General features: G+C 35.8%; 1 protein-coding gene across 1 annotated transcript in view; it reads right to left on the reverse strand.

Annotated features, from left to right (window-relative positions):
* The window catches only part of LOC129227696 (diuretic hormone receptor-like), a 93960-nt gene that overhangs the window by 19798 nt on the left and 55474 nt on the right, over positions 1-18688 (reverse strand). Inside the window, exon 3 of the mRNA XM_054862292.1 lies at positions 7442-7527. Coding sequence (XP_054718267.1) covers positions 7442-7527 — 86 coding nt within the window. The remainder of the gene's footprint in view (positions 1-7441; positions 7528-18688) is intronic.

Here is an 18688-nt window from a genome sequence, read left to right on the forward strand (position 1 = left end):
TAATAGTCTATGCCTTAAGTTCGAAAAATTGTCTTCTAAATTATGAAAATCTAATGATCTGTAACTATTTATGTAATCACTAGCGGTACCCGCACGGCTTTGCTCGTAGTAGAAAAATTAAAAGGTCATTTGATTCGCCTGTATATTTACAAATATTGGATGATGAATTTCTCGCCAATTTGCTGATGTTAATTTGTTCGTCCACGTTATGGTAATTTACTCGGTAAAATGGGCTTAAAATTGGAATAGAAAAAGAACAAAATCAAATTTTCGAAAAATCGTTTCGAGGTGCTCATCCCTATGCTACGAACTGGTTTTGTGCCGAATTTCATGAAAATCGACCGAACGGTCTAAACGAGATCCAGAGTTCCAGACATACTTTCAGCTTTATTATTAGTATAAAGATTTACATGCTCTCCCGCACCAGTTTTCTACTTCGATAAAAATTTCTGTTTGTTTTTATGTGTGTATGTTCCTTATGAAGTCCATTGTTTAAGTCGAATCTTTGCAAAGTTTGGCAGAGGTCCTTTGATACCCAGGAATTCACAAAGAAGGCGTTTCGTCTCCTCATATGGGGAGCCGAAACCTCCTCCATAAAAGGGTTTTCCTTATACAACGTCCACAGTTTATACGTCGGTTCTTTGCGAAATTTGCACACATGTCCTTTCATGATCAAGAACTCAAATATTGGAGTTTAAGCCAGAGAGAAAATTCGCGAAACGGAATGTTTACGCATACTAATAACTGCTGAATTTTTTGAGTTTTTGAAAAATCCAAAGGTCAAAATTAGAATTTTGAGTCATGAAATTGCTTTTTTCTACACGGTGACAGGAAATTTTCCACTACCTTTTTTCTGATTGTTGAACAGGCGTCACTTGAGCAAACTTTTGTTTTTGAAGTAGACCGCGCCTAGTTACCTAATAAAATACACTTAACCAAGTTTGATCGACATATATTTACAAAATTTTATTTTACACAGAAAAAAGTTTTCATTTTTTGTTAAACTAAGGGACTCCACCCTCTGCTCGCTGACGCTTACCAACTCCTGAAGGTTGCTTCGCAATCTTATTTAATTTACAAAGATTTTAATCGTCAACTAGAAATAATCAGATTAAAAAAGCGTTACGAATTCCATTTGGAACAAAAATCACCCCTTCTTTCTAGGTTTCAAACTATCTTGTACCAACTTGCAGAGCTATAGATGCTAAAGGATAAAACGGCAGTTTTTTTAATTACGAAAAATCGCTTCCAAATTTATGGTCTCTAGTAATATTGTTAAAGAATCAGACTTTAACATTTTTATTTTTGGAATTTTACAGTATTGTTATTTTGTACAGACAGAGGGCAGCACCAACACGAGCCAAAATTGCTCACCTAAATTTGAAAAAATAAAGGTGGAGTCATATGCTGTCACTTTTGAAATGCAACAATGTGATTACTATTGAGACGGTAGCGTCGGTGTGGCATTTCGTTTTTGCGATTTTGATTTATCTAAAAAAAGTTCAGTGCAGTACTCGTGTAGAATCAGCATGGCGCGGGTGCGTGTACGTATTGTGCTGTTCCAGCCTCGTGAAAAAAAACGATATAAGTTTCTTCTAAATCCTTAATCATCCTGAGTATGATATGAACTATCTCTTTTTTTAAATGGAAAATTAATTCTATTAATCAAGAGCATTTTTATCAAGATTGAATTTCTTCTTATCGTCGAAAATCCATCAAGTTTTAATACCCCTTTGGAAGAGCATCCATAAGCCAAGGAGCTGCAAATGCATCAGTATTTTATCATCAACATTTGAAAATCCATCAAGTTTTAATACCCCTTTGAAAGTGCATACATAAGCCCAGGAGCAGCAAATTCATCAGTATTTGCAAAAGATTACAGAATAATTACAAAATACTTATTCATCAAAATTTAACGGATTCCAGAATAACAGCAACTTGAAAATCCATCAACATTCCAAGGATTGTATTGACCACTAAATCTCCATAGCCAGTGAACTGTATATTTTTAATCCTGTCGTGAACACCGAAGGACTAATGAAAGTTTTGTCAAGCCAGTGATCTTCAAAAATGCCTCTATAGTATGAAAACAGTCCATAACCGTTTTCTTCAAAAAACAAAAAGAAATAGCCGTTACCAATTTATCATAGAGCAGAGGAATCGTCGTATTCCGATGCTATCCAACATATTCAATAATTACATAAATGAAATATCCAAATTCACATCTCATCTATGCATAAATCAATTTACGAATATATATATATATATATATATATATATATATATAATATTGGTTCTTATGTTTTTTTGTTATTGATGATTTAGTTTAGTATTTTATAACAATATGATATCAATGTAAAACAAAAAAAGGATGGTAAGTTTTCACAAAATTGAATTGTTTTTTTATGAATTTATTGTTAATTGAATTTTTATTTGGGAATAAGAATCCCAACTATTCGAAGTATACTTTTGATTGATAATTTTCCACTATACGTTAATATGGGTTTATTGCATTTTTCCTTACACAACGCTTTAAGATATTTAATTCATCATTAATATCAAAAAATGATCTTTTATATCCAATCTACCATTTAGTAAATATGATCATTTTTATAACCAATTTATCAAATATATTTTGTTTTTTAGCTCCGGGCTTGAATTGAGCAGAACCTAGGATTTTCCGTTAGAATAGAAACCTTTCTATCTGCCGTTCTAATAAGTTGAGAAAGTTGGAACAAGCTGTATTTTATGTAGAAAAATAAAATCTTTCTAACGATATAGAATGTTAAGGAGTGTGGGAAATCCTTCATCCCTTTAATAGGCAATTTACGTGAAATTTTAGCTCAAAAAATTAATTACGAAAATCTAATTCGAAATTTTGAATAAAAAAACCCAGGTGCAAAACCCCGGGGCTCGAAGTAATTTTGTACCAAATTTTAAAGATGTATGTGTTATGGGGTTTCTTGGACGCAGGCTCGCCACACACATCCTTTCATAACTTCTTTGACGTTACCTTTTTTAAAAAAAATATATAGAGATAAATTTACAACACTTAATTCTTCATCAAAAACGATTTTTTTTTGGGGGGACCCATGTCAAACAGTCGCTGTTTCAACACATGTACCGAGGCATCAAGAACTACTTCCTCCCATCTGCATGCTTTACCATATATGCACAACAAATATAATTTTTCATCTTTGGTTGTAGTTGAACAACATTTTCTTTATTTACACCGTGAATATTTCCAGGAAACAATGCGAAACAAGCATTAAGAGCAACGAAGATGATAGGTACAAACTGCGTCAGGTTCGTGTTGGTTGGTGAATGGTGGCAGAGGGATTTTATGTTGATACTTTGTCTTCGGCTATTTGTTTTGTTTTGTTTTCTTTTCTCAATGCTTTACTGCTTAACAAAAGAAAAAATCAGGTTTCTGTATTTTTTGAGCAAAATGCAATCTTATCTTGTGTAAATTAACTTTGTGCAAGTTTTATGTCAAGAAAAGAGCATTGAATTTATATTTTAAATCAATACATTAATACGACTTCCCAAGGTTTTGAGTTTAGTCACTTCTTTCGATATCATCTGTGATCAAGGCAGTCGCAGTTCCTCTATATGAGCATGAGTTCATGAATCCTTATGGAAAAAGAAAGAATAAATTGATTTAAAATTGAATAAAGATGATTAAATACACTACCACAAATAGACCCAGCCGTAGGGGAGTGAGATTTTGGGTGACCAAACTCGTCCCTATACCGGTCCCAAGCCCAGGTAAATGGGGAGAGCTTTGCAATGGTGAAGCATACACGCATGCAAATCGACCACTCTTTACTGACATTTGATCGGGTTTCTGTTCAGCGGCTATTCGAGTGGGACAGTGAGGCAATGGGTGCCACAGGGCTCAGGTAGGTACCTAGCCGTAAGTGGATTGAGCTGTTTTGAAGGAACGAGAGGGGTCCCTGGCTTGACGGTCAGTTCCCTGAGAGAAATCCTTGATGGCAGGGCGGGGGTCAATCTTTCAGTACGCTACCAGATAGATTTTGGTTAATTTAAAAGAAGAGATCCAGTGGAGAATGAATTGTCGTAAATGACGAAAGTTGAATTTGTGCAAATTGACGAAATAACGGTTGAGGAATCCTAGGAATTGAGCTCTGTTTTTGGACATGAAGTTGTGATGTTTAGTATGTAAGAAATCTGAGAAGTCAATATGACGAACGCAATAACACAATGTGATCATAAAGTAACTCCGAGGCTTTGAAAATCATATCAAATTTTCAGTATGAGTTTGATCAGGTCCGTTATTTTCGAAGAAATCGGTATCTCATTATATTTTATGCGCACCAATTTTCATTTTGTTTTTTCCTTCAACACTTGGCATAATGTGGCTCTGTTATGTTGAGCCATGACTTTGACAATGTTCACCCTTTTGGGCATGGGCGTCGCGGCCGGGGGGGTCCAAGGGGTCCGGACCCCCCCAATATTTGAGGACCGGACCCCCTCAATATTTGAAAATCGGACCCCTTCGATAATTGTCAAAATGAAATTCATTATTTTGGGGAAAATATTTTTGCTTTGAAGACTTTAAACAGTAGCATAATACAAAATTTACCATGTTTAATTCATATCAAATAAAACGAAATGAACATCGAAAAAAAAAATTAACTAAAAAAAAGAACAAAATAGGTGATGTTTATAGTGAATGGAAAGTCGGAAAGTATATAGGGGTAAACAACGGGACAACTTTGAAATACTGAAACTCCCCCCCCCCCCCCTACGACTCTCGTGCTAAGTCAACAGAAGTCAGACGGGGTTCTGAGTTTCTTCCCCTTTCTTTCTTATCTTGTTTCTCGGCGCTTCCAGGTTTCTGTTTCGAGTTTTGTAGTGTTTGTTTCTCCGATTCGATTCAATTTATGGCGACCCCGACGTTACCCAAACAAAATGAGACACCAGACCTCTTTGGCGGTTTTTTTGCAGCTGGCAACAACACCCTGGCCAAAGGATGCACAAAAATTTAGAAGACCACTTAGCTGGTCAAAGGTTATGTTTGGGGTAGAAAGGGAAAGGAGACGTGTCATGTGTTTGACATTATTCAACACGTGGCTTCAAATACCTTACCGAAGCGCGGTTTCTCAAATGTGTTTGCGGCATCTCAAATTTGACTAAAAAAGCGTTACGTTACAGAAAAAAAAGAGGAGGAGTCTAAAAATTAACGTGCAATTTCAAAAGCAAATCGTAAGCCAGCATAACGATGGATACTGTGATGTCACTTCCGACAGACCAACGAAAAAAGAAGCGCAAGATCTCCAGAAAAAAAAAAAAAAAAAAAAGACAGAAATAAAAGGAGCTTTCCTATTGGGAAACGTTCCGACAAAAATAAAGATAATTTCATGTGGTCTTTTGGTCTCCTTGAGAGTAGGTGACCTGAAGAGCGCTCCTATTTGGTAAAAATACTTTTTTTTACATATTCGATTACGGCTATGTAGAGGTGGCTTGAAACGGGAAAATGTAGCAAACCTTCTACATCAAATGAACCTGAGGCAATTTTTAACTACTGAATCATCATCAACATCAACGGAACCGTCTTCAAAAAGTCAAAAGGTCGTGATAGGTAAGTACCATTCTGTTTAGTGTAATACATGCAGGGGCTCCCCGATTTTATACTATTCAGATGGGGTTACTTCTCGATTTTCCGGATGAAATTCCTAATTACCCACATCACTACATCTAATGAGAATATCTTATTAATGCAATAATTCACAAAAAACTACTCGAAATTTGAAGACTCGTCAGACAAAATTTTCTGGGAAAGGAAAGTTTATGAAAGTTTACAGTGACCTCCTATAGAGTACCCCCTGAATGCCTGCTAATCAGGTATGCTTTACAGTCAATATTTTGACATTATGAGTCCTATCGGAGCTAATGCGTTCAACTTTCTCTTTTTTTTTTTAATGTTTCATCTTTTATACATTTTAATGGAATAAAAAATACTCCTTTTACTTATTAAAGCTTAACAGAAAATTATCCATTAATAAACCTGCTTTACTGATCAAATTTTATTGAAATAACCATTTTAAAACTTATTGTCACGTGTCAGAAAAAAGCAGTTCATTTCTCTATCTATTTTCCATCGTCCGCTGATCAGAATTCAATTATACCAAATGCTGTTTGTTCTCTGTGTAGGCCAGTACTTTTCAATCTGTGGGGTGTGCCTCTTAAGGCAGGCCTGTCACTTAAAGAGGATCAGGAGGGGCACTTTCCCTGCTGTCTTTGAGAAATCAAAAATTATTGTATTTACATGGGCATGATTTTTGCTGTTTTTTTTTTTTTTTTTTGGTTTCATATGCATTGAGTGTATGGAGGATTCAACAAAAAAGCAAAATTTTGGTGCATTTGTTACGAAAAATCTGAAAAAATTAAGAAAATACTTTAAAAGGTTGCATTATTAAAATATGATATCATGAGAGCTTAATTATTTGTGTCTTATTTTATTTTTGTAGTTGTGTTTTTCATAGCACCGTGAATGTCATAACGGTGAATTATATACTTTAATTTTTGAATTAAAAGACATCAAATTAAACTCCTTCGAATCCAACTTGTGCCAAGAAGTTAGAGCTGCAGGGTTTATCACTATGTATTATAAAAAATTTAATTATACAGTTGTCGCGGCTTATATGAGTCACATTTTGTTCTAAACAGCTTTGATTCCATAAAGCGGCTGATTCAATAAAGCTGGATTTCGTTTTTGATGATTTCATTCATTAAGAACGGTTAATTAAATTGTCCACTGTTTCAAAATGTTGAAAATTTGGTGCGGCTACTCTTGGTGTGCCGCCCTTCGTCTTGTAAAGCTGAAAGAAGCTTCAGTGCGCTAAGAAAGCTGAAGTTGTATCTAAGGTCGACTATGACACAAAAGCGGTTGAATCATGTTGCTTTATGTTACGTTCACGAAAACATCTTGGACGAAATTGATCTTCAAAAAAAAAAAAAAATAGCACGGATATTCGTATCCCATGTGCAGTCTAGAAAAAACGTATTTTTTTTCTTATTGTGTAATATGTAAATCGATATATATATATATATATATATATATATATATATATATATATATATATATATATATATATATATATATATATATATATATATACACACGAATCTTTCTTAATGCAACTTGAAAATGTCAGAGTCAGAATGGTCCCCCCCAATAAATTTCAGCTGACGACGCCAATGCTTTTGGGGGGTGATAGAGACGAGTCATTGGCGGTCAGTTGAGCTGAGTTACTCTCGTAGTAGTTTTGCAAAAGTGTTCCAACTCAAATCCGCGTCTCCTTTCACTGAAACCCTCCCAAAAAGATGCAAACATTGTCAAGGTCATAGTTCAGAGCATCACTATACTTCTCCCACGCACATAACGCAAACATTCGTGCGTAAAAGTTATACTGACCTGTATTGCTCTGACTCTAATGTTTTTGTCGCTCTCAGCTTTGTGATGAGAACCCACATAATCTTCATGAGGAATGCGATGTTTACCTAGAATGACACAAAAATATGAACTAATTTAAATCTGATGAAAAGATGGCCATTTCATATGAGAATCTTGACGTAACGATTTTAAGCATATGAAAAGTATGTAACTCAGATAATAAGTTCCACTTTGTATCACACACAGCCACAAAGAGTCAATTATTTTCAACTAACCTTAATTGAAGAATTAATTACAATGGTCATATTTTCGCAGTAAGTTACTGCCCCTAAGCCAGAGCTAAGGCAGAACTACAGGCAATATACCAGACAGTCCGGTTTTCATATCCAGAGACTGCAGTTTCGTTCTTAATAATAGAACTCATCAGTCTGGGGATTAGTGAACAACAGAGCTGGAGGCGGATGTCATCTCATTGCGGCTCAGAGTGCCAACAAACTGGTAGATAAAGTGAAATTATCTCACCAGCGAGTGTCCGCAGCATGAATTGAATTAAGAATAGAAATGAATTGAAGGCAGAGCTTGGGTAATTAGCAGTAAGTTACCGCCCCTAAGCTACGGCTAAGGCAGAACCACAAAACAAACAGCCCGGTTATTCACTGTTCCAGACCGCGGAGATCTAATAGGATCGAAACTGCAGTTTCTGGATGTGATAACCGGACTGTCTGATGGTATATTGCATGTAATGGTCAGATTATTTTTCGACACAGTACCACCTTTTAAAAGTATTTATCGTAGCGTGGCACGTTGTTATTATGATGTCTTTGTCGAAACCTGCGATTGAAACCTTTGGATTTGGCCTCGTTATCGTCTAGGAGTCGCTTGCCTGAAATTGCTTGCAAGAAAGGACTTCATGTGGTTGGAATGGGAAGTCGTTTGGTGTGAGATTTGAACCATAGGAATGTTGGGTTAAGACTTCCTCTGACCATGCATTAGATAAATGAGTCGGTAACGTAACTTCCTCATTTCGAAACGCAATAAAACTTCAGAAGATGTCCTTCAGGCCTTGCAGAGTTCTTAGACGGGTGCCATTTGGACGGGTGACGAGGGATTAAAAAAAGAAATCTCAAAAAAGCACGAATGGACCACACATTACCTGATATGACTTTCAAAAATTGCGCAAGACAAAAAAATTTTTGATGAAAAAAAAAAAAAAACTATAAAGCGTTATGATTTATGGAGTGGTTGTTATTGATGTTTTTGATTAGGAAGTTATGTTTAAGCACCCTATATAAATATGGAAAGGTGTGGGGAAAGCATGAATTGGATGGTAAACTATCAAACCATATTTTACAAATAATCGTAACTTTTATCTGCTTCTAGAGCTTTATTATTCTGCCGTCGGAATTCCTATGGATAGTATCTGTAAATTTGTCATTTCTGCAGATGCTGCTTTTTACCTTCCCACAGCACTATTCTCGGATACAGCACCAACAAAATTTCGGAAATGTTTAACACTGATATATTTACGCAACGTTGAACTTCGAAAATGCTCTACTGAAAAATAAATGAAAATTGCACAGCAAAAGGTAACAACGAAAATAACGCAGAAGATAAAATATTGGTTCAAATAATATAGCCTAAAGTACTAGTTTTATACTGCAGTGGGAAGATAAAGAGTAATAACTGCAAATGTTTCATTTTTTTTGGCATTTTTGTCATCTATTGTACTTCAGCTTTATTCTACGTACAAGCTTGCTTATTTGGGTTCCACTGAAAATGAAGCATAAATAAAATGTCAATTTCTAACATTTCCTATTGTTAGTGTGGAATCTAAATTGCGTTTCTTCAAATATCTCAAAAACTCAATTCTGCATATACTGCGCTTTTAATACCCACCGCAGTATAGACGTTTACTCGTATACGTGATTGAGGTAAAATATTTTAAAGGAAAGCCTTCTTTGTGTCCCTTCGGTGTTATTATGAACTTCCTTGTTTGAGTGAGTTTTTAAAACAATAAAAAACTAATTTTCTCATACGGTCTCAAATATAAGTAAAATTAGTTTCTCGAAATATACAGCATTTAAGCGAGTGTCCACCTTCGATTCATCACTGTACTACAATTAAGTAACTGCAAGTTTGGAAAAAACATTTCACTTTTGTTGAAAATGATTGTTTGAAAGAAGACATAAATACTTCTAACCGTATAAAATTCAGGAATGGGATAATTTCCAAAATTTTAAAAGTATTTTTTTCTGCTTTAAAACATAGGGTTTGACCATTTTTGAAACATATAATTTGACAAAGTTTACTATTTTTAAAAAATTATTTAAATCGGTGCGCAGACTCAATTTTATTTTTTAAGCTTCTGCGCTTTGACATCACAAATGAACTGCCATTCACTGATATAATTAGCGCAAGCAAAATATTAAATTCGCATCTATACTCACATGTACTGGCAACGATACGGTTGATAGCAAGCGTAGAGCACAATATTTAATTCTCTTATAAATTATCATAACGTGGAAACGCCGTAGACAGCAAGCGTAAGCATTCAGCGCGCCATTGGAATACACGCCTGAGCTCATCATTTGTGACGTCTTAAAGACGAAGCCTTGTTTGAAAAATCGGACTTCAAAAAATAATTAAGGAACTACTTTGATAAGCCCCCCCCCCCCCCAAATCGGAAATTTGGCGACTTCTTTTTCTCGCCAAGCAAAATACCTGTTTTTGTTGCCACAAAACTTTTTAAAAAAAAACTCAAAAAATAGTACAAATTACAAGAAAATACTAAATTTGGCAACAGCAAAAGCCTAAAAGCTGAAAAAAACCTAAATTGGCAACACCAAAATAAGAAACAGCAACCCTAAAAAGTCCGTAGGGAGTGCCAGATTTGGTGCGCAATATTTGAGGGGGGGGGGATATCAAAGTTATACCATAATTAAAATTAAATGTTGGAAAATGAAAGTATTTTATGGATCCATATTATTATTATAATTATTATTATTATTTGCTCATTCTATCAACTTCAGTGCTAAATGTAGTACTTTTTAGAACCCCCCCCCCCCCTAACAACCCTTAATATTTAAATCAAATCTTCAAATTCCCCTAAAATCGTGAGAAAACATTAGCTTGTTGTGTTTTCAAGCAAAACTGAATTGTAGTTACCTACTTGTAGCATTCAGCGTACTTTACAACACAACGTAAGCAGTTCTTCTTAACTTTAAACTAAACTTTTAAAGCACTCTGTTGTTACCTCGAGAAAAATCCATTTTCAGCGCGCTAGATATTTGTCTAGTGGCTGTAAGTTGAATCAAAATTAAAAATCTAATACAGAAAATATCGAGGACAAGTCCATCTCGAAAGGAAATGTCTAGTACCGGATGGTAACTAGACATGGTACATTCTTTCCTTGATGGATGGTCCTTGGTGAAACATTTCTCTTCACTTGGTCGAGTGGAAAAAAGCTCTCCGAAAGATATTGCATCAGCCCCCGCATTACTTTTTCCGTCTCTCCTCCTGTTTTTCTTTGCTCCAATCTTTGCATTGAAGAGGTTTTTTGATGTCAGACATTATTTCCTCAGAAAATGGAAATTCTGGGTTTAGAAAACTTCTGGAAGTTGAATGGTTGCGTGATCTTTCAAGAACTCATTTTAGAAGGACAGCGATTCTTTGCGATGTAAATTAATGACACTTGAGTAACGTTTTGTAATTTACGTAAGCATGGCAGCCAAATCAAGATGAAAATTCATTAAACGAAAACTTTTCAATAAACGGCAATTGAGACTAATACTTGAAAAATATTTATCTTTTACGCTTCTAGATTAAAAATTATGCACATTATTAATTACCAGAAAATTGCCCGTCAAGATATGACGTGTGAAAATTGCTCTACATTTAAACGAAGCAATTGCCGGCTAGACTTAAAATTTCAAATATCAAAATATCACCTAACTCCAGTGGATTAACCCTAAACTCCAGTAGATAGCGTTCATTGTTGACCACGTTTTCATTTCTTCATTCCCCTGAGATGACAATCTTACTAGTAAAACAGTTACGTTACCGGATCGAGTTCAGCCATGTCATAAAAAAAGCCTTTCCCTGCATGTTAAACATTAGCAAAACACATAATCAAACTATCACGCCGTGGCGCGAGTTTCGTTGTTGATGAAGTCAGGAGCGTTACTCAATCATTGGCTTTTATATATATGAGGATAATATAATAGGAGACAGTTTGGAGGGATGGAAGGCCTAGAATTTTGATTAAAATTAACATTGCCTTAATTTCTTACTTTTCCATCGTATGGAACAATCATACTACCATACTAGTTGTAGCTAATAATTTTAGTTGCATGGTTTTGCAACCTTAATAATATGCTTTTATTAATAAATTTACTTAGCCGTACATATCGCTCACCGACGACATCTCAAATGTTTAATTAACAGTAAAAATTATTAATTCAAAATCTGAATTTAATGCAATTCATTTTATTAATCCTTATCTGGTGTGATGAGGTATTTATCTTCCCAGAAGAATTGGACTTTTATGCTCAAACACTTTGTAATGTTTACAAGGTTTTAATTTTTATGTTGGGAAGATTAGATGCAGGGCTTTTATGGGGTTGTTTCCGAAATTTAAAAAATATTTTTCTGAAAGAGCATGCTTAAAAATAAAAGGATCTAACCATTTTTAAAATAATTTGACAACGCTTAATGCTTAAAATATAAATAAATAATCAATGCGCAGATTCATTTTTTTTTTTTTTTTAACGCTTCTGCGCAGGACATCACAAGTGATGAAATGCCATTCGCTGATGCCATTTTAGTTTTGCTTTGCCATTCAAGCAATATTAATTATCATAACCTGGCAACGCGGTTGACAGCAAAGCGTAAACATTTAGAGCGGCAATGGAGCAGAGTGTCAAAGTACACCACTTGTGTCGTTATAAAGGACACGCCTCATTTCCAAAGTCGGACATTTAAAAAAATAACTGCTGGGAAAATAAAAGTTTTTTCTGCCCCCCCCCCTTTTTTTGTTGCTTATTTTATCAATTTCATTGACTAAAAGTTGTCTTTTTGACTGAAGGAAACAACCCCATTCTGGAGTGTGTATCTGCGCAGAACTGTGACTTTTATGCGGAAGTAACAGACTTTAGGCTGACTTAACCTACGCACAGGGAGAATATGTATTTTCTTTTTTTTTTTTGGGGGGGGGGGGGGGAGTGAGTCATTCCAAAGTAATCGTTTTTCATGCACCAAAGTACACTTTTATGATTTGGTTTCAACTGACGTTTTGGGTGTTTAAGTAATTATATCTTTTTAAATCAAGATACAGTCGGACCTCGATTTAACGAACATCTAGTTAACGAATTTCGCGATTTAACAAATTTTTCTTTTTCCCCGACTAAAATGAAGGCAAAAACCTCTATTTACGGAATAATAAACCCCGAATTAGCGAATTATTTTAACAGCCTAAAACAATTTCTTTGTTAATTTGAGTAAGGAAATATTGGTTTGTTTTCTAAATGCTATTATCCATATTGTCCGAAATAGAAAGAAACTTTTCTTGGATTCAATCAGCCATTTTTGACGGACGAGGGGGCAACCAACGAATATTGATTTTTAGGCAGAAAAAACGATAATGAAATTCCCATTAAATCTTACTTTTTCAAATGCTTTACATGGCCTGGAAACTAAAAACATATCTCATGCAGCAGGCTGCAAATGATTTCCTTCTCTTAATAAAGTCGAAAGAGAATAATTTTGAGTCAAGTATCAAGGAAATGGTCAAACATCTATTGCTCAGTAGTTTAAAATTTCAAATTAACTAGTGTGTAATAAGTTGTGAAATGCTGAATAAAAAGTTTCTAATTCAGTTTCACTTTCTAATTATGAATATTTTGCGCAGTTGCTTATTAAAGGTTTTAGATAAAGTAAGTGCAGTTTTATTTAAAATTTTTTTCACACCCCAATATTACGAATAGCCCCGATTTAACGTATAAAAGTTTCGGTCCCGATGAATTCGTTAAATCGGGGTCTGACTGTACTACTATGTTTCTTCTTTAGGAGGCATGATTTTACCTGAGAGAAAATGCTTATATTTGCAGCTGTTTTTTCACCGTTTTTGAGTTAACGTCATGGCGTTGTTTGGTCCATGCTGATACATTGCATTTGGGTCAGTACTGATACGTGTAATAATTTAACTCTTAAATTTTGAAGTGGTTTTTCTTTTTCAAAAGCGGTTAGAAATGACCTAAAACAGTCGACGGAGGGAAATTCCTCTCGAAATACAGTAGACCCTCGTTTCACGCGGGTGTTACGTTTCACGGAAAGGTCGCTTAAATCAAAACCGCATAAATTAAAACTTAATAGTGGTGTTAAAATAGGTTAGGTTCCATTACTGAAAACAAATACTGCATTCTAGTGATAGATAAATATGTATAAAAAGTTTAATGTGTACTTATTCCGGAACATATGCACAACGTGTATAAAGAAAGCATGAATTAACTTAGTGTTTATAAACAAGCTGATGTGTGCATTACATGACTTCCATTTACGCCAATTTAATGTTATTTCCCCATTATTGGCAATTTTAATGCGATTCAATAATTAACTCTCTAAATGTCACCAACAGTGACCAAATAGAAAAAATTAAAAAAAATAAAAAAAATCGCCAAATTTGTCGCCGAGTTAGCGAAAAAATTTGGCGACCAAAAGTCTGGCGACATATTACATAGTGTCCGCCAAATTATAACACCACTTGAGCTTGCATCGTAATTAACAATGATTTCCCCCCCAAAAATGTGCAAAAGACTCCTATAAAAACACCCGAATGCAACCAAAAGGGGAGGTGCACAGCTAGACCCCACTAAGAGTCTACGTACCTAATTTCAACTTTCTAGGACATACCGTTCTTCAGTTATGCTACGCACATACGTACATACCCACATACGTACATACGCATATACATACGTTCATACAGGCGTCACGAGAAAACTCGTTGTAATTGACTCGGGAATCGTCAAAATGGATATTTCGGACGTCCATACGTTCTTAGGTATATATGCATGACTGGTCGGGTCGAAAAAAAAAAAAAAACAATATTCATTCGGGGGTGAGCAAAATGGAAATTAAGGTCGATTTTTGAGTGAAAATTTTTTCGCGAATACAATACTTCCTTTTTTGTAAAAGGAAGTAAAAAGAGCAAGTTATGGTATTCTTTTTGGCAGTCATTAACTATTTTTCTCCGTAGTTCTTTGTGGGACATTAACACTTCTGGAATCACTCGCGTCAGTTCCATGACAAAATCTTCCTTGACTAACAAATCAGAAAGATCATTTGCCATTGTCAAGAAATTACTCAATATTTTCAGGGTTTAAGCTTTTGGTTGTGTGTCATCGATTGTCGGTATCCACGTTGGTTTCGTTCTCCTTTGTCACTTCTGAAAGCTCTTCTACCAGTAGTCTCTGAATTGTTTGATTTAATAGCTTTACTTCAGGAAAGAGCTCTTGAACCAATCGCAAAAAATGTCTGCAGTGGCCATAGCTCGCTCATTAGCGTTCCAAAAAGCAGTTCATTGCAGGTTGTCTGCAATCTCAGGCATTCGGGTTTTGAAGAAGGGAAAATTTTATCTGTTGGCAATATCGCATCCGCGTAAAATCAAAATTCATCCACGTAAAATAAAATAAAGGTGTCAAATATTTAACCGCGTATAATCAAATCCACGTAAAATAAACCCGCGTAAAACGGGGTCAACGTTTCTTAAATTGTGCTCCGCGGAACCCAAGGGTTCCATGAAGATCAATCAAGGGTTCCACGAAATTCTCCCACTCTTTATTTTTCTAACTTTCTTTTTAGACACTTTAAAAAACCTATTAAAATAATGATTTTTGAAAACTTAAATTTTGAACTTTAAAACTAAATTTGTGTCAAAAAAATTTGTATTCACAATTGGTATTGGACTTTTTTTAAAAAAATTTTGAAATAACGTTTCAAGCTTATGAACTTTATTAAGTTTATACTTTGACGGCAAATAAAACATTTCAAGAATGTTATTTTAAACTATACTACTTGTGAAAAACAGGGATTCCACGAAATAATGGTAATTTAAGAGAGTTCCACTCATTGAAAAATTTAAGAAACGCTGGTCTACGTAATTGAAAGATTACTTCGGAGAGGATAGCCATACTTATGTTCGTATTAAAGGCAAATAATATTTTCACTTATCATCTAACTCGGATTAGAACTTTAAATATTTTATAAGACTGTTCTTTAAAAAAAATCTCTTAAAAACCTCATTTCGTTGCTTGTTACTTCAGCACAACAGTTTATTCATCAGTGTATCAACTTGACCCACGTTGAGTCAAGTTGATTCATTTCGAAAAAGAATCTTAAGATTGTTTTAATATTTAAAAAAATATATGCCAGAAAATGTTTTAAAATTATTATTTGATACAAAAATAGAAGAGTATTAAGTAATATTTATTTTGGTACGCAGCATTGTTAACCAAAAAATCAAAATGTAAAAGGGGTGTCATCTATACCCGATTTAACTCATCAAAACCATAAGCATTTTATTACATTCCGTGCGAATTAGTTCATTCCGGGTTATTTTAAAAATATTTTCCCGTAGTTTACTTCTCTTTTTACCCGACTGCGCTTGCGCGTAGCAAAGGAGGGTAATGTGTTTATAAGTCTATGTATGTATGTTCCTATGTGGCGTTGTAGAGGCTAAACGCCGTGGACAATTTTGGTAATTCTTACGTCAATCGATTTGTCTTAACCTTGGGAGTGTCACTAAACACATAGCAGTAATCAAAATTCACCATATCAACAACCAGTTGCCATTTTGTAGTTCAGGATCATGTCGTGTCGCACGCTACCTGCGTGCGACACAGCGTGCGACAAATGCAGGTAGCTTTCATTGCCTGAATTTTCCTATTCCTATTCCTATTCAGAGTCACAACTGACTACAACTGTATTTATGTCGAGGACTGCATACTAAGTGAATTGCCTCCATTATTTTATATACCGATAGATGGCAGCACCATCACCGGATCGAACAGTTAATGAGAACTTAGAACTAGTCCAAGAGCTAATAGCTACCTGGTGCTAGCACCCCCAGAGGTATCGTTTCACTTGGAGGACATTGAGACCACGAGCATATTTAACGTCGCCCAGTCCCCTTTAATGACGACGGTGGGTCTTCGACCAGCGGGGATCGAACCCGAGACCCTCCGGCCCCGAGTCCAATGCCTTACCGATCAGGCTACCACGGCCTTACCTGAATTTTTTGTTTACTAATAAGTCTACTAATTGGGATCTCAGTGGCCGAGTGGTCTAAGCGATTGCTTCTCAACTTGAGGCGGTGGGTTCGACTCCCACCCTGGCTACGGATGTACTTTCCTCTCTTTCTATGTAAATTCTTTCATGTGTTGTTTATATGTATTCTGTACTAATAAAAAATATATTATGCATAAGGGAAGGAAGACACTCAGATTGTAGTCCTCATCAAAATGAACCCGTGCAATAAGCACCGAAGGAAAGAAAGTCTATTAATTTGATTTTCATTTCTAACATGTTGCATTTGTTTTAGTCGTGATTCATGGACTGAGTTTCGCGACGTGTACTTTCTTTACAGGCTTTTTTAGTTTCGCAAGAAAGATTTGACTAACGGGGGGAGGGGACGTTTCACGTGTAGCTTTAGGCCGAGTTAGGTCCCTTGAGAGACTAATTATCAGTACAGGGTGCGGAGAAAGTTCCCACAATTTTATTAGATATTTCAATAGGCTGTAACTAACACATAATTCAACAAATCAACAAGTTAAAGCAATAAAAACTCTTTATTGAAACAATAATAATAACATTAATCAAAAAAATTATAACAATTGTTCAAAATTGACTCCTTCGGCTTCAATACATTTACGGAGCCGCAGTCTGAAATTGCCGACGATGCTCGCGCACGCATCCACTGTTATCTCACTCCAGACACGCCTCAGAGCCGTTTTGAGCATGTCGACCGTGGCGTATCGTTTTCCCGAAATTTTTTCCTCCAAGATTGACCACACCAAGTAATCCATCAGATTGAGGTCCGGTGAGTTAGGGAGCCAAACATCCTTGCCCCAAAAACCTGGGAACAGATCTTCGCAGATGGCAATCGTCGATCGGGCCGCATGCGCAGGAGCCCAGTCTTGTTGGAGTGTGAATCCATCTTGGTCAAAGTGTTCTGTTGCCCATGGCCTCAGTACATCGCATAGAACCCGCTGCTGATAGCTCGGAGCATTAAGTTTGACGTTTCTGTCAATGAAAACAAGCGGCGTCTTCCCAGTGGCACAAATGCTAGCACAGACCATTACGAAGGCTGGAAAGTGACTGTGTCCTATGATTTTTGCAGCAGCGGTCTTCTTCTGACCCTTAAGCAGTTGGCGATGATTTTGACGGTTATGTGTGGACTCTATGGTAAAGATCTTCTCATCGGTAAAGAGAACCTTCGAAAGGCGAGCACTAGCGGTCAAGCGAAACATCCGTCGAGCTTTTATCAATCTTTTCTGCTTCATTGAGGAAGTGGAGGCGATTGATCTTGTAAGAACGAAGTCTCAACTTGTTTTTCACGATGGTTCTGACGCTTTTTTCGCTGATCTCCAGTTATTTGGCTATCTTTCGCATTGAGCGCTCAGGATTGCGACGGATGCGACAGCGGATCTTCTGCACATTCTCTGGAGTCGTTGCAGTGGTTAGACGACCACTCGGTGGACGGTCGGCAGTCCCTTCAGTCTCCTTGTAGCGTTTCACAGCGTCAGAGACTGTTTTACTCTTGAATCCAGTCGTTCGAATAATATCGGATGTTTTCATTCTCTTCTTGTGTAATTCAACGACAGTAACACGCACATTTTCATGATTCATAGCTCACTAACTCAATGAACTAACAAAGAACAAATGATTAAACCTCAAATACTTTTAATGCCAATAAATAATACGTGCCAAATAAATCGCCAACATACGATTTTAACGCCAAAAAAGTTTTAAACAAAATTGTGGGAACTTTCTCCGCACCCTGTAGTTCAGATCACCGCAAGTTACTTAATGAACCTCACGATACAAACTCTTTCAATGAAATGACAAGATTGCAAAATGTACCATCTTATAATCATAATAACTAAGTCAATGAAAATTAACTAAAAAGTTGTAAAATAAAAAATTATTAAATAAAAACAAAAAACCCGACTGCGTAAAAACCAAAAAAACAAAAAAGGAAAAATGTACAAGCCTAGT

The sequence above is a fragment of the Uloborus diversus genome, chromosome 8, assembly GCF_026930045.1.
Source record: "Uloborus diversus isolate 005 chromosome 8, Udiv.v.3.1, whole genome shotgun sequence".
NCBI lineage: Eukaryota > Metazoa > Arthropoda > Arachnida > Araneae > Uloboridae > Uloborus > Uloborus diversus.